Source organism: Arvicanthis niloticus, chromosome 1 (genome assembly GCF_011762505.2).
Source record: "Arvicanthis niloticus isolate mArvNil1 chromosome 1, mArvNil1.pat.X, whole genome shotgun sequence".
NCBI lineage: Eukaryota > Metazoa > Chordata > Mammalia > Rodentia > Muridae > Arvicanthis > Arvicanthis niloticus.
Window position 1 is genome coordinate 39,940,230 of NC_047658.1, and position 26,772 is coordinate 39,967,001.

Below are 26,772 nucleotides of genomic sequence, written 5' to 3' on the forward strand. Positions count from 1 at the left end.
GCAAAGTGACTCAGGAGGGATCCTGAGAGGAACCCAAGGGTGAGGTAGGGTGGGGTGGGTGGGGTGGGATGAGTTCTATTTGTGGAATGTTCCACCTCCTTTGAGATAGGTTTGCCAAGTGAGATCCATCAGTGAGATCCCTGCAGAGATAAGGGACTGGGCAAGAGTGGCCCAGAAGAAGGTGGCATGTGAAGACAACTCCTGAAGGTGGCCACAGGCACATGTGGGAGTCAAGTTATTTCTTGCTTCCTTTTGATATTGGTTGTATCAGATGATTCTGCTCTTTAATCTCATGTTTCTATGCCTGTCTTCACAGTTTCAATATTTCTTATGTCTCTTCTTCTGCCAAATATGGCAAATCCAGGGGATTTTTGTAGAGGGCCATGCATCATTTCTGCTGAAGTAGCATATAGTACCTTGATTTGGAGCTTGCTTTATTGGCCTGCAAAATCACCACCATCTGCTTAGCTTAGCTTCCTACAGAGTAAGCTGAGGTGGGTTCACTTCCAGTCTAGACACTGGACCCTTGACCTTGTTCAAAGCACCAACATCATCACTGTTACGAGCCTGGATAGTCTAGGGCAATCTCAGCTGCTGGCAGGGAGTGCACAGCACAGCAAAACCCCACCACTGAATCCCAGGGCTTGGTGGTGCTGGAGGTTCCAGCTCACAGCATTTCTCTCCTTACAGAAGGTTGGGATGCCCTGCCCTTCTGCAGCCTCCCCATCCCCACCCCAGCCTCCCGCTGCTATCTGGATTCTGGTGCCATTTTTCTCCTTGGCATTAACACAACTGTTCTCCAAGTTGTTTGTTTCAACTCTCATTAGATCCCACCTCCCTTTTCTCAGAGACCCTGTGAACCATTCCTATTTTGGCCGTGCTTCAGATGCAAACGAACACCGTGCATTTAGCATTAAAGGCTTAATTGATCCAATCTCAGATCATTTTGTTGTTGCCCTTAAACAATGTGCTAAGCAGAATTGATTTTGCAAAACCTCTGATGAGACCTTATGGCAGTGGCATGCCAGTCACAGGAACTGACTTAAATCATATTGCATGGTTCTGCTAAAAAATGAATTTGACATAAACAAAAAGGATAAAAGTTTTCCAAGATTAGTCTGGTTGAAGAGAGCTAAACGAACATGTTTAAGCCAGCAGCAGCAATCCAATGCTTGCTTATTAAAGAATTAATCTCTTGTTTGCCCCCTTAAATGGGTATAGCATAACAAAATGAGGGTAGGGAGACTGATATTTCCAAGTAAAATAGAACAAAAAAAAATTAGGTTTAAGAATACATGAAATACACACACACACACACACACACACACACACACACACACAATATAGTAAACACACATGCTGCCCACTATTGTATGATTTCTCACTATCTACTAGGCAGAGAACATGGCTGTGATTGTGCGCACAGTAAGACATGCCCACCCAAACTGGGGGTGGGGGGGTGTGGTAACTAGGAATCTAAGCATTGTCTTCATGGGCTGCTCTGGCCCGCAGAATTGCTTTTGTGATCACAAGGCATTTTAATTTGAATTAGAAGTTATGTGAATAAACACTACGTTGAGCATCCACAGAGGGAGATGGGACTGAGAACACTTCTAAGCTGAATCTAGGTATCAGGCTTCCCGCCTAAGGATCTGCTTGACTGATGCTTTCCTGAATGGTCCAGCTACAGGAGCAGATCAAAACCCAGCTTTCTTAGGTTCTCTCAAGTAGTACGCTCATACTAATGATGTCAGGGCAGGAATTTATGTTTTCTTAAAATTCCTTAACAGCCCAGTCAACTGAAAACAACAAACACATACCTCAAGAGATTTAAAACTTTCTGCTTTATTTAGAATCATGACAGTCCTGATCCACCAAATGTGCATGCTCTCACAGAGGGACCCACCAAATGTGCATGCTCTCACAGAGGGACCCACCAAATGTGCATGCTCTCACAGAGGGACCCACCAAATCTGCATGCTCTCACAGAGGGGGGAGTAACTCTTTAGCCTGTGAATCTAACGGTAACTTTTACCAGTTTCAGAGAATTACAAAGTGCCTTGGGTTATTTTGAGACTATATGATACTATTATGAATATTTAATAATTTTACTGAAAAGACAGGGCTTTTGGTAAAGAACCCCTCCCTGTACATCTTTGTTCTAAAGAATGGCACGCCAAAACAACCCTGGGAATGTAGGTAACAGGCAAGTGTGGTTTCCAACTCCTTGAAGGGACTTCTTAGGACTTAATTCCACTTGTTCTTAAACAGATTATTCAATAGCATCTAAAGTTCAGTGAGCTCTTGGGGGCCTTCACTGCAATAGTGACTCCATAGTGGAATGGGCTATTGTGAGGTGGGACCTTAGCTGGAGGAAGTGAGTCAGCAGACATGTGCCTTGGCAGGATGTAGACCCAGGTTCATCTGTCTCCTGGCCACTTCCATTGACACATGCTCTTACTGCCACGGTGTCCTGCCTCACGCTAGGCCAAAGCAACAGAGGCTGCTGATCATGGGGTGAGACCTCAGAGACCCTGAGCTGCAATACAGCTTTCAGCTTCTACCTTTCTTTTCTCAGGAGGTGCTTTGTCATAGTGATGGACATTAACACAACCCATGAGAACAAAGCCTAGATGGGCCACTAACACTGTTCCTTCCCCCTTCACATCCAGCCATAATGACAGCAGTTTTATTGCCAGCTTCTGAAAGGACTGTTGGAGCAGCCATTATTTATTAACAGACACGTAAGGCAAAGCTGCATCATCAGGTTTGACTAAACTGAGATAAAAGTCATTGATCTCCAGTGTATTTACAAGGATATATGTTGTTCACCAATTCCAGACTATTTTGCTCACTCTCCCCCCACAAATTCCATACCCATTATCAATCACTATCTATCCCCTGCCCCCACCCCCCAACCCAGCCACTGGAAACCACTAATCTACTTTCTCTCCCTATAAATTTGAAGATTTTGGACATTTCCTAAAAATGGATTCATGTACCTTACGGACTTGTACATCTGGCTCTTTTCATTAAGTTTTATGTAATAATGTGTTTGAGGTCGCCCCGTGTCGTACCATATGCTAGTTAGTAGCTTATTTGTTTTATGTCTGGACCATGCCACGCGGAGATACTGCGGTTTAGACACATCCACAGATGTACCCACCTTTGAGTAGTTAGGGAAAGGCATGCGCTACTGGTTCAGGTTCACCATCTGAGGCACTGTGAGCCTACTTCCTGTAAATGCTAAGCAGGACTATATATTCCGACAAGCAGTGCATGCCAGTTCCACCCCCAACCCTTCTTGTCAACCTCATTGTTCACCATTTAGGAAAATGATGAACACCAAGTGCTCCTGGTCTCACTGCTTCCCAATGGCTCTGACGGCGAGCTTTTTTCTCTTGGTTTTGGATGTTTACATCCAATCTTCTCCAGAAAACATTTATTCAAATTCTTTGTCCCTTTAGCTGGCAGTTTTTCTTTCTATTGTTGAATCATAAGAGTTTTGGATATAAACCCTTATCAGATCTATGGCTTGAGAGTTTTCCCAGTGTGCAGCCTTCTCCTTTCTTGGCAGTGTCATTTGAGGCATTTTTAAGTTTTGATAAAGTAGAACTAATCTTTGTTTTGTTGTTACTCACGTAGCCCAAACAGGAAGGTTTGTTTACTCCTTCATTTTCTTCTAAGAGCTTTATTTGAGCTCCTAACTTGCAGTCTATGATCCATTTAGAATTTTTTTTTTTTAGATATTAAATGAGGTTGGGGGTCTAATTTTGTTACATGTGACCCTTATGGCAATATTATTGATATAAAAAAAGTTGGGACCATTGACAAATTTGAGTTGATTATAAATGTAGGGATTGATTTCTAGAATCTTAATTTTATCCTAATTATCTACATGTGTATCTCTGTGCAATTACTGCATTGTTACAAATACTAGCATTGTAGCATGAAACAATCTTGAAATTAAGAAGTATGAATCCTCTTAAGATTATTTTGATATTTAAAAGATAAAACATTAATAATAATTTGTCTTTTCTATAAAAAGTGCATCTAGTATATTGACAAATATTTAACTGAATTACAGATCAATTTAGGGAGTAACACCATCCCAAGTCTCAGCCGGGTGCATGCCTTTAATCCCAGCACTGAGGGGGCTGAGGCAGGAGGATCTCTGTGAGTTAAGGTCTGCCTGGTCTACAGAGCTAGTTCCAGGACAGCCGAGACTACACAAAGAAATGTTGTCTCAGGGGGTGGGGGGTGTTGGGAAGAATCCTGGCTCCCAGCATGAGGGACTTATCTTTATAATCCACCCCCCATAAGAGTTTTATTGATTCTCTGGGAGTTTCACATCATGGACATACTTTAAAAACCTGCACTCCACCAAATCAGAAAATCTAAAAGAAACAGATAATTTTCTCAACAGAGACCACCCATCTAAGTCAAATCAAGATCAGATGAAGACCTATAACTCCTCATAAAAGAAAAACTGTAATTAAAAGTCTCCCAACCAAAGACAGTTCAGGGCTAGATGGTTTTAGAGCAGAATCCTACCAGACTTTCAAAGGAGAGTTAATGTCCATACGCCTCAATTATCCCACAAAACAGAAACAAAATCAATATTGCCAATTCATTTTATGAGGCTATAGTTTCCCTGATACCTAAACCACATAATGACCCGACAAGAGAAGAAAACTATAGACTGGTTCTTTATGAACACAGATGCAAAAAGTCTCAAGAAAATGCTTGCAAACTGAATCCAAGAACACATCAAAATGTCATCTACTATGATCAAGTAGGCTTCATCCCAGAGATGTAGAAATGATTCAACATACACAAATCAATAACTGTAACCCACTATATTAACAATTTGAAGGAAAAAGGCCATACGATCATCTCAGTAGATACAGAAAAGACTGTTGACAAAATTTAACAACCCTTCATAATAAAAGTCCTGGAGATCAGATATACAAGAATGTGGTGGTTTGAATAGTTTTGGCCCCTATAGTCTCATGTGTTTGAATGCTTGGCCTATGGGGAATGGCACTATTAGGAGGTGTGGCCTTGTGGGAGAAAGTGCTTCACTGTGGGTGCAGGCTTTGAGGGTTTCTATGTTCAAGCTATGGCCAGTGAGACAGTCCCTCCTTGCTGTCTGTGGATCAAGATTTAGAGCTCTCAGCTCCTTCTCTAGTACCACATCTGCCTGAATGCTGCCTTGCTTCCCACGATGATAATGGACTGAGCCTCTGAACCTGTAAGCCAGCGCAATTAAAGTTGTCCTTTATAAGAGTTGCCTTGGTCATGGTATCTCTTCACAGCAATAAGACACCTCCCCAAGTTCCTTTTGGTCATGGTGTTTATCACAGCAACAGAAAGCTAACTAGAATATTATGCAACTTTCTGTCCCCTGGCTCTGCACTTTGGTCAAATTGTTTCTTGTGTGTGATCATTACCACAGATTAATAACTGTTTAATACAGTTGCTCGAGTCAGGAGGGCGAGAGAAAAATGAATTTAGTTACCATATATTAAAGAGTTACCTTCTCTAGCACTCTCCATGTAGATTTGTTACTGTCCTCGATCACGATGGCCTGATGAACCCTGGGTGCATCGCTCATGAAATGTGCCCCTGCTGATGCATCTGGGATGCTCTGATTCTGCCTTTGCTTCTAAGGACGGGTAGACATCGAGTTCTTATTTGACAGTCATTTGTTTCCTTCTGCTTTTGAATCTGTAATTCCACTATCTTCTGATGTCCATGCTTTTGGTGTAGATCACCTAAGATTTAGCTATGCCTTCCCTATTTCAGGACTGTCTTTGACAACATGACTATGTGCCGCCTTCTTGGTATACAGAGCTTCTTGAGTTGCTAGTCAGCGATTTTCACCCAATTGGAGTCTTTGGCTATTTACAAATAATTTGTATTTTTGTCTTCCCCTTTTTAAAAGTCCAAGTGAAGCTTAGGTTCAGTGCTTGGTAATATTCCACAGGTCTGAGAGAATTTTTCTTCACCTTTTTTTCTGTCTTTTAGAAATGGATTTTTTTTCCCTTTAAAACAAGGTTTCTGTGTAGCTTTAGCCATCCTGGAACTCACTCTGTGGACCAGGCTGGCCTTGAACTCAGGGATATGCCTGCCTCTGCCTCTGGAGTGGGATTAAAGGTGTGGGCCTGCCACCAACACTTGGCTTGGAAATGGATCATCTTAACTGACCTTTATTCAAGTTTTCTCACTCTTCTGGCAGCTCAAATGTGTTGGACACGTCAAGTTTTTGTTTTTGTTAGTGCGTTCAGCTTCAGAACTTATGTTCAGTATTTTCTGTTTGGTAAAACATCACTTTTCCATTCTCCCCATGCTGGCCTGGAACTGTGTGTGTGATTGAGACAGACAACCTTGCACTTCTGACCTTCTCGCCTCTACTTGTCAAGTTTGGGAATGCAGACATCTGCCACCATGGAACCCAGGGTCTCAGATGTGCTAGGGAAACACTCTACCAACAGAGCTACGTTCCTGACTCCTGCCCTTGGTGAGTTTAGACATGCGTTCTCTATACTTACGAATATTGAAACTAACATGCCATAAAGTCTTTGTCTAAAATCTGATGTCAGGAGTTCTTCAGGTGCAGTTTCCATTTGTTTTTCTTATATATTTCTTGAAATGCTTTTTCTTTTTTTTTGGGGGGGGGGGATGGAAAACTGGACACTTTGGAGGATACTGTGGTGACTCAAGTCCTATTTACTCAGCCCCTAAGAGGTTTCCTGTAGTGGTGGCTTTGGTTTTAATGGTCTAATAGTTCAGCACTGTCTGTATCTTTGTGATACATGTGCACTAAAATGTCTGCTCTGGTAGTTTGGTGATCAGCTAATGGTGGGACAGAGACTTCCCTACCTCAGCCACTAAGTCTCCCCACGTGTCCTTGGGGCTCTGAGGGCATGTTGGGGCAATTCTTCAACATGCAGAGGTGACAGCACTGCCTTTGGCTTTATTGTCTGCTTTTACAGAACCTCAAGGGCAACTTGAGACCAGTGCTTAGGATGCTATCAGGTCTTTCCTGAGCAAGGCTAGGACCCTCTGGACAGGCAGAGCTCTGCATTTGTGTATGACCATCTGACTCTCAGGAAAGGGACATCAAAGCTTCCCCAAACCCTCTGGCTGCCTCATTCCCCAAGTGTTCCTTTAAAATGCTTAGCCTACTGCTAGTTCCACAGGTCACCCACTAGTTCGAGCAGCCACATGCTAATCAAGTCTCCCAGCAAATGTAGCAGAGGAAAAGCTTCGATCATAGCTGGCAAGCTCATATGATTTGCAATTAAGGGCTGAGAAAGTTCCAGCCATCCTGCCCCTCGAGTGGCTCCCACACGACTGCTAGCTCAGCTCTGTGTCCTGCAGTAGAGATGGGAACATGGCAGGTTATTATAACCAAGGCCTCCTGGTCTGTCCAGGCCCATCTGTCTTAATGAACAAACACTGCTTGGATTGCTGCACATTTTAGTAATTGTTAAATTCTGGAAAAAGTGGATTCTAACACTCTGGACAACTTTCTCTTTGCTTTTATGCAGTATGGCGAATTTTCAAATATCTTCCATCCATCTTTTTAACTGGTCTTTACCAAAATATATAATGTCGCCTTTCCTGTAACAAAATGAATTTGAAACAGTGAAGACTGCTACCATCTACATTTCTGGGCATCACATAATTCAAGTTCAATGATTCTATAGATATCAATTATTCCATAAGCATATGATCAAACTACATGTAACACACATTTTAGACAATTACTATGCTCCAAGTGAATGTGTGTGTATGTATACGTACACACCTTTAGGACAGTATGAAAATGAAAACTTGACAGTCTTTATACAGATAAAAAGTTAATCCTGTCCCTACTGGAGGGTGACAAAACCCAAACCCAAACCAAACCCAGTAACCCTTGTGTCTTAATTACATGTAAAAAGGATCTCCAAAGGCTCCATCCTCTGTCCCACCTTCACTGTGGCTGCCAGCACTTTGCTGTCTCTGAAGTACAAAGGACCATGCCGTCATGCATGCTTCAAAGGGCATCTTAGACTGAGAAGCACTGTCTTTTTCTGAGGATGACAGTTGCTGGGCTATGCTCAATGCCTTTCCCACAGACACCTGCATCACTCAGATCTACTAGCTGATGCCACTGGGAGGTACTTCCTGGATAGGGACAGTGAGACTTGGGTTTAAACATGAAGCTATTTTCAGGGATATGAGTTCCTTAAATCCTCTCTGCTTAAAGAAAAGACAGGATGTTCAGAGTTCCTGGGGAAACACAGCAGAGGTTCACTGGGACAAACTAGATGGAAATCACAAAAAAACGACATTATGTGATGGCACAGTGTTTTATTAAGGTACACAAATATAAAGTGTTATGTCTCAGTATCCGGCCATCGGAGGTTGGATGGTGTTTGTCCATTCACAATCTGTGCTCATAACTTTAAAAATGTTTACATTTCCACTGAAACATTGATCACATCTGAGCTTTCTACAGTCAAAATGAGGTCTGAGTTTTCAACTCGAGAAATTTAACATTACTAATAACTTTAAAGCTGGTTTGGAAGCCCCTAGAGACTGTGAAGTATGTGTATATAAACAAAATTGCCCATGGAGCCCGTAAAGTGGTGAAGGATTTTTCTTAGACTGCATTTTAACTCATCATTCTCGATGTGAGACAAACGTGAGATGCTTGTTCAACAGTCAGTGAGTTGTGTGTGAAAGGCTGAAGTGAGAGTTCATGACCAAAAGATGGTTCTAGAAGAGGGCCAGAGAACAAGTACAGCTCAGCACTCTGCTCTGTCAGTCAGAGTGGACTAACTAACTAACCATCAGGGTTCTTCATTTACACCACTGGGGTTTCTAGTGCTTCAGCATGAGTGCAGGAGGCCAACCAAGGGATTCCTCCCCAAGGGACACTCCAGTTAAAGGTTGTTGGGGCTGGGGGTATAGCCATTGAGAAGTTAACCTTGTTCTAGTGACTAACCCCCCTCCCCCCTCAGTAGGTCATGTACACAAGACATAAAATGGGGGAGGACTTGGTGAAAAGGAGACTCCATTCAGACAGGGAAGGAACTGAGAAAGGGAAATTTGGGGGTACCAAGAACTAAAAGTCTTGATATAAATGCATGAAACTGTCAAACAACAAAACATTTAAATTACATATATGCAATATGTATGTATGTACACACATTTATATATATATTAGTTGAAGATACATTTTTCACTTGCACAATGTTAATATAATCAAGACTTTTTTTTTTTTTTTTGCTATGGTTAACAATTATACTGAAGAGCACCAGTGGGGAATCAACTAAAAAGAACTCTTTGATTCCATTATACATCATAGAAAGACCTGTCCTCAAAGGCTGGCTTAGCTTTTAACTTAGTACTAATCAACCACACGTGAGTTGAAGATGAAAACTTACCTGAACAGACCACATTTTACAAGTAGCCCATTTGCTTTATCACCATCATCATCATCATCACCATCACCATCACCATCACCACCATCTATAATTATTGTATGAAATATCTGTCTACCTGATCAGAAACAAACAACATATAGGGCTGGAGGGACAGCTCAGCAACAGAGTACTTACCTAGCATATGCAGTACTCTAGACAGGATCTTCAAGAAAGGGAGGGAGACGGAGGGAGAGAAGGAGAGGGAGACGGAGGGAGAGAAGGAGAGGGAGACGGAGGGAGAGAAGGAGAGGGAGAAGGAGGAAGGGAGAGGAGGAGAGGGAGACGGAGGAAGGGAGAGGAGGAGGGAGAGAGATGGAGGGAGAGAAGGAGAGGGAGACGGAGGGAGAGAAGGAGAGGGAGACGGAGGAAGGGAGAGGAGGAGGGAGGGAGATGGAGGGAGGGAAAAAAAGACAAAACAAGTCTTGCTTTTTTCCTAAAGCTTTGGCCACAACTGGAGTACCCAGCACACAGGCAGGGATCCCCCCCCACTTGATGGGCAGCTTTTTGTAATAGCCAACGATTAACAACGATGTCTGGGAGTCCAGCACGACGTCTCCATGAGGAACAGCACCAGAAAAAGCACGTTGTAAGTTCTACTCATCAGTTAAGCGCAGCTGCTGCACCTAAGGGTGAGAGTGACAGCCTGGAGGTTGTGTGGCCAGGCCTGCTGGTGTTCAATACACTGCAGAAACAGGAGAAGACGACACCTGGAGGGTAAACACCTTTATTAAGAATTTAAACAAGTTAGAACAAAAGTATCCTACACCGTCTCTCAATGAGAATTCCTGAGTATCAGGGTGACATGTCATAGCTCCACTTAAGACATAAGATGGTTGAGGGCGAAACAAAGGTGCAGCCCTGTATTTCGCTGCTGTTCATTTAAGCCAAGCACATATGTGAAGTGTCAGATCACATTTTCCTGCCTCCAGCTTATATACATGTAGGGCTTGTGCTGAAACTTCCATTATTCCGAAGGATGAAAGAAGAGGTACATTTGATCCAGACGCTCAGTTCCTATTATACTGTAGGCCTTTGAAATATTAAGGCTGAACAGAGCAAGTTGCGAAAGGGACAGGAGGAAGTAGGGACAGTGGCGACACATGGTATGCATGGCCGCTTTCTGCCTCTGCCATTACTTGGAGAGTCAGTTTTTTGGGCAGCAGGTGGTGTGACTGCAAAGAGATCACACACTTGTCAGTAACTATGTAGGACTTTTGGCACTGTTAGAGCCTAGAATTACAGTTAGGCTGGCTAACAAAATGTTGCCAACCAAAGTTTTGGGAAATAGTTTTTCCACCAAGCAACCCTTCTTGATTCTCCTTTTACTCATTTTACATAAATCATACCAGTAAATAGAGAACTTTTACCCCCAAAAGCAGTACTCCACAGCAACGAAATGAACACCTGAAAGTAAAGCAGATTACAGTGGCATCCTTTTAAAGGAAGAGCAAATCAGTCCGCCCCCCACCCCACACCCTCCCAGAGAGCTCATCTCTCTGGCAAAGGAAAGCTCATGGGCTTTTTGCAAAGGTGGAGTGTGGACCCATTCATTCCTTCTGTTTCCCTAGGGAGAAATCAGAGGAAAATGAAGGCAATTTCACATACTAGGTAAATACACTAAGCCCCATTAACAGCAGGAGATCAGAGATGTCAAGCTTACCAATTATAAGAAAAATTTTAGCATAAAAAAATCCCCAATATTTCAAAGTGTCTTTTTCTGTAATAGTTTAGAACAAAAGTATATTCAATTAGTGTCTACATTTTTGTTTTTAAATCCCTCTCAAAAAATGTCTTCATAGGTTGCAAAACTTAGAAATATAAGACAGGAACTTTCCAGAGAGCGTGTGCTCTGGAGCCCGCTGTGGCTCTGCAGGAGTCTAACTGCTCCAGCCCAGGTGCCCTGCCCTGCTGTGCTGGCTGCCGAGGCCATAGGGGTCGCAGAGACTCCAGAAACTGACAAGTTTCTAATGGAGAAGCTCATGAGAATAGTCTCAAGGGGAAATGATCCTCTGGGGAAAGACAGAGGATCATCACCAAAGGTGTGCCATCCAACAGTTAATTTGGTCCTATTACCAAATTAAGAGTTCTTCAGGGAACTGTAGCTCGCTTTAAATTAGATGTGGGGAAGCTCATCTGACTAAGCTTATGTATGAAACACACTCACAAAGAAAAACACAGAAGACAAAATGTCCTTAATTTGGGGGAGGATATATTCCGACTTGAGGGAAAGGTGAAGGCCTTTTAGTTGTGAAGCCCAATCAGGACATTTCCAGAGAGTTCAGATGCCCCTTCTCTGGACAGGACAGGGCAGGATGGAAGGGTCTGTCCTGCCTGGCTGGCCTCTCCTGGCCCGGCCGCACATCCTGGGCGATGGCAGGCAGTTGCAGTGGCTGAGCTGGCAGTGCTCCTAAGGCTCGAGTGTTTATCAACACAGCAGGTTAAAAGTCCGCAGACACTGGGTGGAACAGCAGTAAGCCACGAAGCCAATACTTGTCCTCCTGGGGGTGGGGGGAGACGGAGGGAGAGAGGAGCACTGTTAGCTCAGGAGTGCAGCAGCTGGTCCTTCCCCACTGGAGACACTTCTTTCTTTGTTAGAACAACTGACTAGGCATGAATAGCAGATTGCATTGTAGAAACGTAAGATGCCACTTTCAATCCAAGCCCAGGCTGCAGGTAAGGCGTGTGCGCGCATGTGTGCTCCCTCCATTAGTGGGGTTTGGATGACAACCATCCCTGTTAACAGCTAAGCTTTTTTATCTTCTAAAGGGCAATCAAAGAATATGAAGTACATTATAAAAGTCACAGATAAGCATATTTTTTTCATGTCTATATTTCTAGTACCTGGAGGCTGAGGCAGGAGGATTGCTATGAGTTCCAGAGTCAGACCTTGTCTCAGAACAACAACAACAACAAGAACATAAAAAGCACCATCGATTTAGCTATAAAACACACTGCAGAGCTTCCTACCACTTGAAGGAATTCATCCTCCTAAGACATTCACACAGAGTGCTCACGGAATCATTTCAGAATGCTTACATGACTCAAAGGCCTTACATAATGGAGAAGCTCTTCTCCTGCTTGGGCACCTTTGCATGGTGAGTCACGAGTTCCCTGGAGCTCCTCTGGACAGCACAGGCTCTTAGAGGCATCTCCCCCCCCCCCCAAGAGCCATGCTCTGGTGTGGGGAGAGTGGCTTACTTTTCACAGGACTGCCTGTGCTGACTGCTCAGCACTTAATCCTAACTCTGCCTTGCTCCTTTGAAGCTGCACTGCCGATCACGTGCGCTCAAAACGTCAGATGGAATGACAGTGGATGGTGAGGTTCCGGGAGAGCAAGCGATTCCAATGCTCAAAAGCTACAGCATCATGGTGTGGAGTGAGATGGCCAATTCTGACTGAACAGAACTATAAGCTAACCAATCAAATAAACTAACCAAAACTCAAATGTGCTCCCTTAAGATGACAGAGGAGAGAAGCAAGGAGTCACTCTCAGAACCGCATCAGAATGCTGGAAATTCTGACCTCTGCAATAGATCGAGAAAAGGGCAAACACAAGGGGAGATAGTATTTATTGGCAAATGGCAAGACATAATTGCCTATGCAAAAAATCCCATGTACTCTACAAAAAGTACTCCAAAAACCTAGTAAGCAACAGCAATAAGACAGTTGCAGACACAAATTGTATTTCTTTGTACTAACAATGTACACATAGAAATTGAAGTAAAAATACCATTTAAAACTACAAAAAGAAAGCCAAATCTCTGGGCATAAACAAAGCATTTCAGCATCTGTACGCTAACAATCATCAGTTGCTGATGAAAGAAATAAAGGAGAGCCTTAGTCAGTGGAGACACACTGCACTCATCAGTAGATCCAGCACTGCAGACAGCAGCTCTGAGCAAACTCATCTGCGGGCTGAATGTAATTCTCATAGAAAATCTAAAAAGGGGTTTTGGAGACAAAAAACAAGCAAGCAAGCAAGCAAGCAAGCAAGCAAGCAAGCAAGCAAGCAAGCAACCAAGCAGACCCAAGAGTAAGCTAAAAATAAAAAACTACAACAAAAAACTTAGACCCAAGAATGACCCAAGACAACTTCTAAGAGAAGAATGAAATAAGCTTCAACTCTACTTGTGTTAAGCCTATTACAGCTGCAGTTTGGTCCTGGTTGAGAGGCAGATCCAGAATGAAATGATCCAGAATCCTAGAAAAGCGTCATGAGTGTACTGCTAACAGAGATGGCTGATCTCCACGGCTGATCAGCAGGATTTAGAATCATCATGGAACAAAGCCCTGGGCATGTCAGAGATTTTCTAGATTAATTGAGGTAGAAGACCCACCTTAAAGGGTGGGTGGCACCATTACTTCAGTGCTAGCCTGGACTACAGAGTAAATTTCAGGCTAGCATGGGCTAGAGTAAGCCAGGTGTGATGCCGCCACCTTTATTATCAGTACTCAAGAGGCACAGGAAGGCATATCTCTGAGTTCAAGGCCAGCCTGGTCTGTGAAGTGAGTTCCAGGACAGCCAAGGCTACACACAGAAACCTTGTCTTGAAAAACACACACATACACAGAGAGAGAGAGAGAGAGAGAGAGAGAGAGAGAGAGAGAGAGAGAGAGAGAGACTGACTTTGTCTCAGAAATAACTAAATCTTAAAAAGACGAGGGCAGTAAGGAAACAGCTCCGCTGAGCTCCGCTTCCATGGTGTCAGGAGCTAAATTTAGAGCATGGCACATGTTAGGCAAGTGTGTGTTCTGCCACTGATCTGTGTGTGTTTCCAGCTTTTACTTTTCACTTTGAGACATGGTCTTTTTTCTTACTATGTTTTCCAGGCTGGTCTTGAACTCACTTAACAGCCCAGGAAGGTGCTACAGTTGCAATCCCCTGTCTCAGCTACTCCCTGGTCCTGAACCTCCAAGCCTGGCTGGAATTGGTTTTCTTACTGCAAGAAATGATAGAAGCTTTCTGTTAGGTAGTTTTCATTGCCCATATCTTTGTTGTGTTGATAGTGTGGGGTGGTACCAAGGGGCTCACATACTAGGCAACCGCTCTAATGATGAGCTATGCTTCTACCCTTCTCAATTAGTAAAGTCAGAAATCTAGCCGTAGTTATTTTTATTTGACATTGGGATCTATACATTTGTATAAGTCACAAGTAAAATGGCTTTAGACAAAAGATCTGTTTCTAATGCATTTTGGAGATTAGCTGATAAAAGTGGACTCTCGCTTTTATGATCGATTTTACCTTTACTTGTCTGTGTGTGGGTGCATACATGTGAGTGTAAGCGCCCTCAGAAGCCAAGGCTCTGGATGCCTCTGGAGCACACACAACTGCTGGGGCACTGCCCGAGCCCTTGGTCTTGGTTTTAACAATAATTACGGGAAGCCAACCCCTTCACAGCAAGGCGACTATCCTTAATGCTGGAACCAATGAGCATCTAACAGTTGTTTCTAAGTAAAAGAAGGGAAGTCTGTGAAGGCCTGCTCGCAGGAGGAGTGGCCTGGAGGTGTTCTATCCGTGTTACAAGGACACGGCAAAGCTGCACACTTTTCTATTTCTGAGAGGCTCCTGTAGCAACTGGAGGTGTCTGTGTATTGTATAGATGGTCCAGTTGTCACAAGTCTGTGTGTGTGTACTCACTGTGGTCTCAGAGGCTTGTCGGTTTTAGGGGACAAAGTAAACGACGCAATAGCTCCAGTTAGGAAAGGCTGCCGACAAGTTCTACAAAGACCACGAGGCATGACGCATGCTTAGAATCTGTGTGTTTACAGCTGAGGCAGAAGAAAGAGCATCTGAGCTAGTTTTAAAATACAGAACTACAACGATTCCTTACGAGACGAATCACAATGCTGCTGGCACAGACTAGAGCCCACAAACATCGTGAGAAATGTGGGATTTTCTCTTTTAACGTGTTTGCTGATTAAAAATAAAAAGCATATCTTTGACTCATTACAGAAATTCAAGCCAAAAGAAGAATAATATTTATATGAGCTGATAGAATGAAGTCCCACGCACATAACTTGTGGAAGAATCACCTAACTGCGTCGCATACTGTTACATTTATGCCACAGCAACTTCCTCAGAGAACATCCCTGTGTAGAACCAGAGGCTGTCCCAGACTCTGGGAACAGGATGAGTTAGATGATGCAGTTATGGTAAATTCCCAGTATAGCGCACAGCACATAGTAGGTGGTCCATCAGTAATTTTTGAGAAGGCAATGAGAAAGAAACAAAAAGAACACCTGCCAGGCAGTTAGTTACACAGGCCTGTGTTCCTAGCTACCTGGGAGGCTGAGGCAGGAGAACAGCAAGTTCAAGGCCAGCTAGGGCAACTTATGAGACCTGGCCTCAAAAGATGAAATGAAAGTAGGGCAGCGGTGTAGCTCAGTGGTCCAATACCTGCCTTGCACAGGGAGGTTGTAGGTTCTATCCTGATACTAGGGGAAAATAAAAACCAAACAAATGTTACCTTTGGAGAGTATTTTTCTTATGGGACATAGCGTCAGTTACTTTGAGGGTGTCAATAAATAGGCTTCTCTTAGAGAAAAAAAAATCCCAAACATCCATGCAAATAATGTATTTCTGATATGACTTGGTTTTCTAGAAGGAAGTGATATGAATGAAAGAAAGGGCAAGGAAGTGTGCAACATCTCACAGGAGACCACACCAGGAAAGAACTATCTGGAAGAGACCATTAAAAAGCAGACTGCTGTCAAGAGGGAGGAGGGAGTGTAGCAGTGCTCCACGCACCTTCTAACCAACGGTCCCGGTCCCAAGGTGCAATGACTTCATACCCACAGCACTCACGCAGTCACTCTGCAGCACACTAAGACTCCCAAGAACCAGAGGCCACTCCAAGATTGACAGCAGCCTGAATGAAGCCACTGCGCTGCCTCCTCCCAAGGCCCCCCAATGTGCGTAAGTCAATACATGCAAGGCCTGTGGGAGGAGGCATCGCAGTGCCTTCTGAGATGCACAGAGCACCAAAGAATTTCTTATAAGGAATTAGTGGCCTACTAATGTTTTACCAATTGAGGTTCAACTTCCAAATTGATTATCATTTTTAAATACAATTCTATCTTCTTTTTTATGACAAGGCTTTTCTATAAATATATAGTTGTTTACATGTAATACTGTACATGTGCAGGAAGAAGAGAGAGAGAAATGCGGCGGGGATGGAAGCTGACACTAATGAGCTTGGCTACCAGCCTTTGGCAGAGATGATATGAAAAGGTTAGGATAGATGGGATAACTTGTCTAATCTGTGTGAGCATCTTGTGATTTGAATATTTGCTAATATATAAATCCATTGGTTAACTTTAAGTATCAAGAGTTTTGATTTACTGGGTTACTGCAAGTGGGTCTGCCAACAACAGAGTGGTTATGGCTGTGAAGGAACTAGCGGCTCCAGGGATGAGCAAACCACAGCTGGATGCACAGGGACTTGTCGGACTGGTCGCTATGGGGGCAAGCTAGAGTGAGTAGCCTGGTGGAACGAGCTCAGGAGCTCCGGCCCACTGGAGAACTTGTGAGACAAATGGGCTTAGTGCAGGAACATGGCGGCTGAGCCAGGAGCCAGCCTCATTTCTAATACCTCCTGCTATATGGCCCCCATTGGCTCATATACTTGAACTCCTGGTCTTAGGGAGTGGCACCGTCTGATAGGGATTAGGAGGTGTGGCCTTGTTGGAGTAAGTATGTTATGGAGATGGGTCTTGGGGTTTCAAATGCTCAAGCCAGGCCCATAATCTCTTCCTACTGCCTATAGATCCTGATACACAACTTTCAGCTACCTCTCCAGTACTGTGTCTGCCTATGTGCTTACACAGTTCCTGCTATGACAATGAAGGACTAGAGCGCTAAATGTACTTGTGCCCAAATTAAATGCTTTCCCTTACAGGAAACTGCTATAGTTACAGTCTCTTCAAAGCAATAGAACACTGAGTAAGGCAACACCTATTGCATGAGAAGGAGCCTGATCTGGTGGCTCTGGAATATGAAGGGGCAAACCGCCTTCTGCCACGCCTTTCACTTTCGTCTTTCTCTTGCTCATCACATGTCCCTGTGTCACTGAGGTGCCACCACAGCTGACCAGATGCAAGCTCCATGCTCTTGAGTCTCTGTAACTATGAGCAGAATAAATCTTCTTTCTTTGTAGAACACTCTGCCTGTGGTATTTTTGAAGGAACACAAAACAGTGTTAGGCACCTCAGACTTCATAATTCCCAAAAATAGTCAAACTGACGACATCTGTCCAAGCTTTTTAGTGTGTGCTGAAATCATATATGCATGTAAATGCATACAGATACACACATGTATATTTCTTTTTTTTTCCAAGATAGTGCTTCTCTGTGCTACAGCCTTGGTTGTTCTGGAACTCACTCTGTAGATCAGGCTGGCCCTGAACTCAGAGATTTGCCTCTGTCTCCCAAGTGTTGGGACTAAAGGCATGTGCCATCATACCTGGCTCTGGAGATATATATTTCAAAAATATCTTGCTCAGGCTATTAGGTTATCAGTTTTGTATTTTTGAATGCTACTTCAACAGTATTCTCTCTCACTGAACAATACAGTGACTGAAATGCAGGGCTGGAACCTGACTGTTAGGGTTCGAATCCCAGCTCCACCATGAAACTCTGCTCTAGTAAAATCAGAGTTACATTTATGCTGGACCACATGAAGTGCTGGGGCATATGACTCAGCTTAGCCATAGCTGAACAAGGAGGCACCTGAGACTGGCACACAGTGTAAAGAAATGTATTGTAGGCTACCACTCAGCTGCCAAGCTGGAGCTCCTGGTGCTAGGTCTTTTCACCGCACCCTCAGGGCCCAAATGCACAGAAGCAGAACTGTTAACCATCCAAACCGAAATGTACTTTGTACTGTCTGCTATGCAAAGCTTAACCCAGCATTTATGGAAGAACCATACAGGTGGTTGTTTCTAAATACCTTGGTGAGTTAAGTGAGATCTTTTAGAGATGGTAACAGCTGCTTTTATGGCAAATTGCTTAGGCTATTGGCCCCCATTGTTCAGGCAAATCAGTCACAATGTTGCTGTGGTCATGTTTTAAAATTAATACTTAAGTTAATAGACTTGAGTTAAGTAGATCACTCCCTCTCATACAATAGGTGAGCCTCTTTCAACTAATCTTAAGAGCAAAGCTGTAGAAGACATTCTCCCCAAGACAGAAACCATGTCTGATCTCCTGAAGCACCAAGTCCCACCGTGCAGTTGTGAGTAGCAGCCCTCACAACTGTCCTTGAAATCAGTCAACCTTTCTCTCTCAGTCTGGGAGGAAAATGAAATTCCTTAGAGCCTGTTACAGCGAAGTGATAGCTTGCTGTAATAAACACGTCTAGAAAGGTGGAAACGGTGCCCACACTGACTAACAGAGGCTGGAAGGCTTTGAAGTCCATGATAGAAAAAGCCTATGCTGCTCACAACTGCTACTGCCAGAAACAAAGGAGAATGTGGTGAGGAAAGACGGAACACGTAGGGCATTGTGACTGTCTTAGGGACACAGAGCTGCCTTGAACACAATGCATGACATGAGTGCTGAGTGTGCTCCCCATGACATAACAGAACACGCCCCGGGAAACCACGAACTGCTCTCTGCCTTGACCGAGTCACATTCTCTGAGGTGGAAAGCAGAACTTAGAGGTGATAATGAAGTGACTTCTCTACAGTTTCTAAGCCAGGTGCCCAGTGCACCACTTGACTTGTCACTTACAGTAAGATGCAAGGGAGAGAAAGAAAATAGGGCAATTTTATTATTAACCAAAAATGAAGCAGACCTTGAAGATTGGGAAAATTCAACCTTTCTTGAACCAAATGTTGGGACGATCAGGGTGAAAGAAAAGTCAAAAATAGACACTGGAGAAAAGACAGCATCTTCAACAAACTGTCCTGGTCAAACTGTGTGGCTACGTGCAGAAATGCTGCTGTCTTGATTTGGACAGGTTAAAGAAAGAAGAAGGAGGAGGAGGGCTGTAAGACACTTGGGTCTCATGGGCCAAAATGGGCTCATTGGCTTTCTGGCTACAAGCATGTTATGCCTGAAGGAAAAAAAATCAGCTAGATGTGGGGCCATCTCAATTCTTTGGCTTACCAAGCCTGAGGGGTGGAGCTGTCCTGTGAGGGGGCCAAGAAGACAGACCATGGAGGCCTTTGGGGCTTCAGCCTGTTAGAACCTGGGATCCTTCTTTCCTTCAAAAGTTCTCTCATCTCAGATGATGCTGGGCAGCCTCTACCTGCCCCACATCACACAGTAGGAACGGAGACACTATTTGCTTTCATGTTTGCAGATGGAGTTCTGCCTAGAAAGAGTAATATACTAAGTTTTGCTCATACCTAATTTACACAATATTTAAGACAAGAATCTGTACATTTAAGAGTTGATGCCAAAGGAGCTTAATGTTTAAATGTTTCTCAGACATTTGTTTCTCATCTTGAGAACTGTTAAGTTGCACTCCCTTTTATAAACTGGATTGTTTTTGTTGACATTCAGATTTTTAAAGGGTTTTGTGTGTGTGTGTGTGTGTGTGTGTGTGTGTGTGTATCTTAGAAACTAACCTTCTATTGGATACATACTTGGTAAAGCTCCTTTCCCATTCTGTAGCCTGCCACTCTGCCCAAATGATGGTGTCCTTTGTTATACAGACATGAAATCTCTATTAATGTTCTCAGTGCCTGCTCACCAAGTCTTCTGTGCCAATGAGTTCAAAACTATTTCTTACTTTGTCTTCTGACAGATACAGGATGTGCAGCCCTATGTGAAGGTCCTTGATCCATTAGAGTTGAGTTTTGTGCAGGGTGATAAATATGGATGCTTATAGTCTACTGCCCGTAGCCACACAGTTTGACCAGGACCATTTGTTGAAGATGCTGTCTTTTCCCTAGTGTCTATTTTTTACTTCTCTTTCAAAAATCATGTGTGTTAGGTGTGTGGGCTATGTCTGGGTGGACATGTTGGCTCATGTTTGTGATCCTAGGACTATGGAGACCAGCCTGGTTTACAGAAAACAAAAACTTTTACACACATTGGAACAAAGTGAGTTATTTTGTGAGAAAGGCATGAACTGTGTGTTTGGGGGTAACACTCTGGAACCACAAGTAGTCTTCAAGTTCCTTTCCTGACAATGATCCTAAATCTTTTAGAATTGTCTGCATGCTGATAACCTGACTGGCCCCTCAGTGCACAATTACCCAGTTCCCACTTTCAGCCCCACCCCATCTTCCGTCATCTGGGAGAGCCTAAGTGCTGAGCTGAGCTGAGCTGGTTCCCAGCGGCCAATGACTTCATCACTTACGTCTATGAAGTACATTAAACACTGAAAGAGCTGGGTTTGGAGAGCTTCCAGGGAGTGGATGATGTGGTACTAGAGGGTAGTGGACCTCAGAGGGCATGGTGGTTCAGTGCACTTCCCACACGCCTGCCCTCTGCAATCTTCCCCTGGCTGCTCATCAGGAGTCTCTGTAATCACAGGTAAACATAGGTGAAGTGCTTCTCAGAGCCATGAGCCAGTCTAGAAGATTAACTGAACCCATGGAGGAAGTGACATGCTGTCAAACTGTCTCTAAATAGGTTTATATCCATAGATCACTGTTGCTTTTAGCCTTGGTCAGAGAAGCTCCTGTTTCCAGTGATGTGGTTAGCAGAGCCTTATAATTGGTCAAGGCATTGAGAGTAAGACTCTGGAGTGTCAAGCCCTAAATGGAGTATGGGACTTTGTGGAAAGACTGTAAGGGTCAGAGAACAGATAAGACTGCTGTGAAACACTAAGTGGTTACACCCATGAACTCACAGCAGTGGAGGTTAAACCTGCACAGGACTGAGCCCATCAACATTCCATCACGAAGAGGAAGGGCCTCATGGAACCTCTCACCTCCCTGAGGAGTGATGCCACTTACCAGGAGAGAAGGAGTGTCATAGTTCAAGGTGATGGAGGCACCACAGGTTAAGTTGCCCTTCCTCAAGGAAATAATCTCCCACCCATGTCTGTACAAGGAATCCTAATTAAATGCAGTGAGAGCTGTCTGTCTCTGTCTCTGTCTCTGTCTCTGTCTCTGTCTCTGTCTCTCTCTCTCTCTCTCTCTCTCTCTCTCTCTCTCTCTCTCACACACACACACACACACACACACACACAAGGACATTAACACAGGAAGATTTGGGGAGATAAAGGGGTTAGAAGTAGAGGGAAGGGGTTAAGAGGACAAAGGAAGTGCAATATTATCAAAGCACAATACACACACACACACACACCACACACATGCAATTGTAGAGGAATAAGATAGAAATATTTAAAAAAGTAAAGTTTCCACAGTTTTTTTTTTTTTTTTTTTTTTTTTTTTTTGCTTGTTTTCCTATCTCAAATGTATGAGAGATCATTATGGGTAGAGTTTTATATGGTCCCATATAAAATTCCTTATATGGTCCCAGCCCTTAGTATTTCAGAATGTGTTTTAAGACTATCCTCATTGTGTCGGGGTCCAGCACATATCCCGAAGGGAATAACTTGTGTACATAGAGGCCAAGAAGAATGCTGAGATAGACACACCCTGTGGGATCCCCAACCAGGTCTATAGCAATCATGTCACACAGTGAAGTGTCCATGAAAACCCAATGACAAGGTTTAGGAGCTCTTAGATGAATGCATGGGAAGTCTGGGAGGCTGACATACCAAGGGAAGGTATGTCACACCTCTTCCCCAGGCCGCTTCTGAGAGTCTCTGCTATGTACTCTTGTGATTTTTTTTTTTTTTTTTTTTTTTTTTTTTTTTTTTTTTTTTACAATAAGGTGGCTTAAATATTTCCCTGGGTTCTGTGAGCTGCTCAAATAAATGAACTGAACCCAAAGAATGGACTCTGGGAGCCCTGACTGTACCCTGTAGTTAGAGGTACTGGTCAAGTTAGCTGGGGCCTTCTGAGTGTTTTCCAGATGGGAAGGACAACCTTGGGGTCTGAGCCTCAGGCTGTGGGATCTGCTACCATGTCCAGATAGACAGTGTCATACAACCAGTGTCATGAGTGTAGAAAACCCTTGAACGCTATATTGTGTATACAGTAAAACAAACAACACAAGTTATAATTGGGGGCTTGTTTTTTTCCCCAAGAATAAGCATTAAATTAAAAAGGTTTAGAGTAAAGCTTCTGTACACAAAAGACATTAAAAAATACAAAACTGCTGACATCAGAACCCATAGTGTATCAAACAGGATTACTCAGGGCAAGGGAGGAACGAGCACAGTCTGGGAGAGGAGCAGGCAGAGACATGGAAACTCGGCTCCACTTGCTGAATGGTGATCGGGTGCCAGGTGTTTGCCTTCCTCATCTGTTACTCACAGCTATGGCCAACAACGCAGACTGTTCTGTCCCCATTCTGAGGCTCAGGGAAGCTTGGCAGGCTGCCCAGGTTCTCAGTGCAAAGTCTATGCTTTCTGTCTCTTATCCCACTTAGATTAAGGAACAGAAACAGGGCTGGGGGTATATGCCTTGCCCACAAGGCCATGGGCTCTGTTCCCAGCCCTGGGAGAAAAAAAAGAGGGGAAACAAAAAGACAGGAGAAGGGAGAGGAAAGAGCAGTAGAAGGGCAGGGGACAGGTTCCATGAAATGATCCAAGGCTGTGGGCACACCTGTTACCCCCATCCCTCAGGAGGCCAACCCCGGCTGTTATATAACAGGATTCTATCTCACACAAAAATGATCACCGTGGAACTCGTGCTGACACTGACAAGGAGTGAGAAGCTCCCACATTCGGAAAGTTCCCCAGACAAGTGAAAGCATCCTTTTTGTTTCTCTTAGCTTTAAGGTGCTCAAACGTAAGCTGGATGTGGGGGTATATATCTGCGGTCCCAGCATTTTGGGAGCAGAGGTAGGAGGATGAGGCCATCCTCTGCTCACAGCTGGTTTTAGGCTCCATCTCAAAGGGAGGAGGAGGGAAAAAACCAAACATGAAAACCTATAAGCCAAGGCCAGGCACATGGGGGCTTTTCCAGTGCTCCACTCTTTCCCATCTGGCGTTCTTGCTTTCAGTAACAGTGCTGGCTCTGGATTTTTACTTAGTGAACATTCGCCATGAATTCAAAGCACTCTGCCAAGAAATACAGAGTGGTATGGGAATGCCGTTGGAAGAGTTAGATTCAGAACAGAACCAATCGCTCATGTGCAGAGTGTGGCTCACACTGTAGGTTGTGCCAGGTGAACTCAAGGGACGGGTTCTCTTTATACAAAGCTCCCTCCCCTTGCATGTGGGGTGGGACTAGAAAGAATGAGCTGCTCCACACAACACGCAGCTGTGCACGTGTTCTGTGCATGCTCCTGTGTATGCCCCCAAGGCGAACCGAGGCTTTGTTGCAGTAGTGAAAATGAGCAGGTTTCTTTTAGCCCCGTGGATCTCAGCCTTTCTAATGCTGCAGCCCTTTAACACAATTCCTCCTATTGTGGTGACACCCCTACCACCATAAAAATAATGTCATTACTACTTCATAACTGTAATTGGGCTAATGTTATGAATCGGATATAAACTGTGTTTTCCGATGGATGGTCTTAGATGATCCATGTGAAAGACAGTGCTTTGAAACCCCACGGGGTCTCAACTCACAGGTCGAGAGCCACTGATTTAGCTGCCTTAAGCTGCAGACTCAGCATCCCCTCCGTGTATGATCCCCTCATTCCCATGCTGCACCACTGGCCCAGGTGAAGCCCCAGTGAAGCCCACTTAGGCCTCATTACCTCTGGTGCAGGCCTGCCATAGGTGTCTCTCTCAAGGGGAAGAGCTTAGGATAGACGAAGGTAAACATGGGCTCACTACACCGGTGACAGTGCCCCAGGGGGCAGTGCAGCAGCTCCAGGAGACTTCTGGGTAATGAGATTGGAGACAAAAAGTTCAGATCTAAAACAGAAGAGAAAAATCAGGCATATGAGTGAAAAATCCTATTTCCTTAAACTAGACATTTGAAGTTTCTCTTTGTTACCAAATAAGTTCAAATAGTTAAAAGAACATCATGTTGAAAATTCTGTTATCTGATAGACATTCAATAAAAATCTAACATTATTAGGAAATGAAAGATGTTTTTTATATTTTTGATAGTAAAGGAAAATGAAAATCCATTCTTTTATGAGCAGCTAGAAGCTGTCCAGAGGCAGAGGCAAGGAAAGAATTAGATCAAATAGTCTTTAGGAACAAGGATCAAAACGCAGAGCAGGCTTTCCTAAGTCAGAGAATTAAAGGACAGTGAGGTCTGAAGACCCACAGCAGCTGCCCTCAAGTTCTCTCCAAAGCCATCAGCCGTTCTGCCAATTAAACACTTACGAGAGCCTAAGTATGAAAAGGCTGATTGCTAAAAGTGTCAGATACGGGAAGTCAGAGAGGATGAGAGGAAGATGAGGAAACCAAGGTTTGCCTTGCTCATTCTTGTCAACACAGGGAGGGAATGGTCTTCCTAGCCCAGTGTGAGCCACGCAAAGGACACATCTAGAGCAAGCCACCGAAGCCACCCAGGCAATCTTGACACAGATTTGATTAGTTTTTACCCTTAAGTTAGCCATGCACTGAATGCTCAAACTGAGGTGACATCTCAAGTTTACCAGCTAATCCTGGCAAGGACACAGAAACTGTCTTTTAGAACTTTCCAGATGATTGACATCCACTTAGAAAAATATAATTTCTATATAAGTAAATAACTAATAGAATTTCTGTTCTGTAAAAACAAAAAGGATAAACAAAAACCAGTCTACAGGCCAGTAATATGGCTTAGTAGGTAAGGGTGATTGTCACCAAACGTGGAGACCTCAGTTTGATTTCTGGAACACACATGGGAGGAGAAATAACTCCCCCTCTATTTTAAAATGAGAATTAAAGGAGCACAGTTTTAAAAACAGCTTAATTTTGGACTAACTGGGTATTCCTGGAAAGTTAAGTTGGTTTTCTTTTAGTTGAACTTCATGGCCCCTCTCCAACTGCAAAGACAAAGCACTGAGCAGCTTTAAAAACATGTCAGTGTGGTTCAGTTAAGAGCACTTGATACATTTGAGATCCAGCACACATGTCAAATGATTGGGGAATGTGATGCCTTCTTATGACCTCCGTGGGTACCCTACTCATCAAACATGTACACACATACAAATGTCATAAATGTAATTTTTTTTTTTTTACAATAGGAGATATTTTATTAACACTGTTTGGGTCAGTTGTTTGCTTATTCTTTCTTGCTTCTTTTTCTCCTGCCCTTTCTTTTGGCACTGGTATTGGTCTCAGGGCCTTATGCATGCTCTAGTACTGAGCCCCATCCTCATCCCCATCCCCCACACCCGCCCCCATCCCCGACCCCCATCCCCCATCCCATCCCCATCCCCATCCCCCTATTCCCATCCCCATATCCCCAGCCCCAGCCCCAGCCAATGCTATCTTGACATGTTTCCTTCCGATATGTGCTGAACAATGCCTATACAATCTAGACCCTTTCCAAACAAGCATCAGCCTGCTTGAGAATGCTGACAAAGGCTTTTGGGATTTTTTTCTCCTTACAGTTGCTGGATCCCAGGAGACGAGAGACAGCTCTTCTGGAAGAGACATCTGACTCTTTCCCTACTGTCCACCTTTCACTTCAACCACACATATTTCCACACCAGGTTTTCTAACTTATAGTTTTCTCTGGGAACTGCTGCCCTTTGCAATGAAAACCACATTTTAATAAATGCTTCTATGCGTCTGCAAGGGGTACCAAAGGAGCCAGTGTTGAAAATTTTAAAACTTAACAAGCTTCATGGGGGGGCTGAGACAGGGAGACCACTAATACACTCAATGCCAAGAAATGTCACACTTGGTTAAGATGGTAAATTTAGTGTGAAATGTGTATGCTGTCATGATTAAAAAAAAAGAAAAGAAAAACAAAATAAAAGATGAAAATCAAAACAGACAGGATAAAAGCCAAGTATTTTATTTCCTGACCGAGACAGCAGAGAAGACCCATGTACTCACCTTTCCAAAGCCTATGGTAGGTGCGATAGAGACTCCGCATGGTCAGTTCTTGCAGAGGCAGGACGTGATCGTTCTCTGTGCCTATTGCCTTCACCTCTGCTGGGAGGAAGACGGTCAGCTGCCCAGATGAAAAGGTCAGCAGCCTCACCTCTGACAACTGGATGGGGATGCCACAGCTGCATAAAGACACAGCACAGGGGCATCAGTCATGAGGTAAGGCTTTGGGCCAGGCTACAAGGCATTCACAAGGCATATACAACAATTCACGGTGGCTGAGCTGCCAGCTTCCTTTCAAACTGAGTTGATGCTGA

General features: G+C 43.8%; 1 protein-coding gene across 8 annotated transcripts in view; it reads right to left on the bottom strand.

Annotated features, from left to right (window-relative positions):
- Positions 1–10,190: 10,190 nt before the first annotated feature.
- The window catches only part of Lrrc28 (leucine rich repeat containing 28), a 121,342-nt gene continuing 104,760 nt past the window's right edge, over positions 10,191–26,772 (bottom strand). For all 8 annotated transcript variants that reach the window (XM_076935672.1, XM_076935664.1, XM_076935661.1 and 5 more), the window contains 3 exons: positions 26,462–26,637; positions 24,214–24,373; positions 10,191–11,980 (listed from right to left, as the gene is read on the bottom strand). In XM_076935672.1, coding sequence (XP_076791787.1) covers positions 11,908–11,980; positions 24,214–24,373; positions 26,462–26,637 — 409 coding nt within the window. In that variant the 3' untranslated portion in view covers positions 10,191–11,907. The remainder of the gene's footprint in view (positions 11,981–24,213; positions 24,374–26,461; positions 26,638–26,772) is intronic.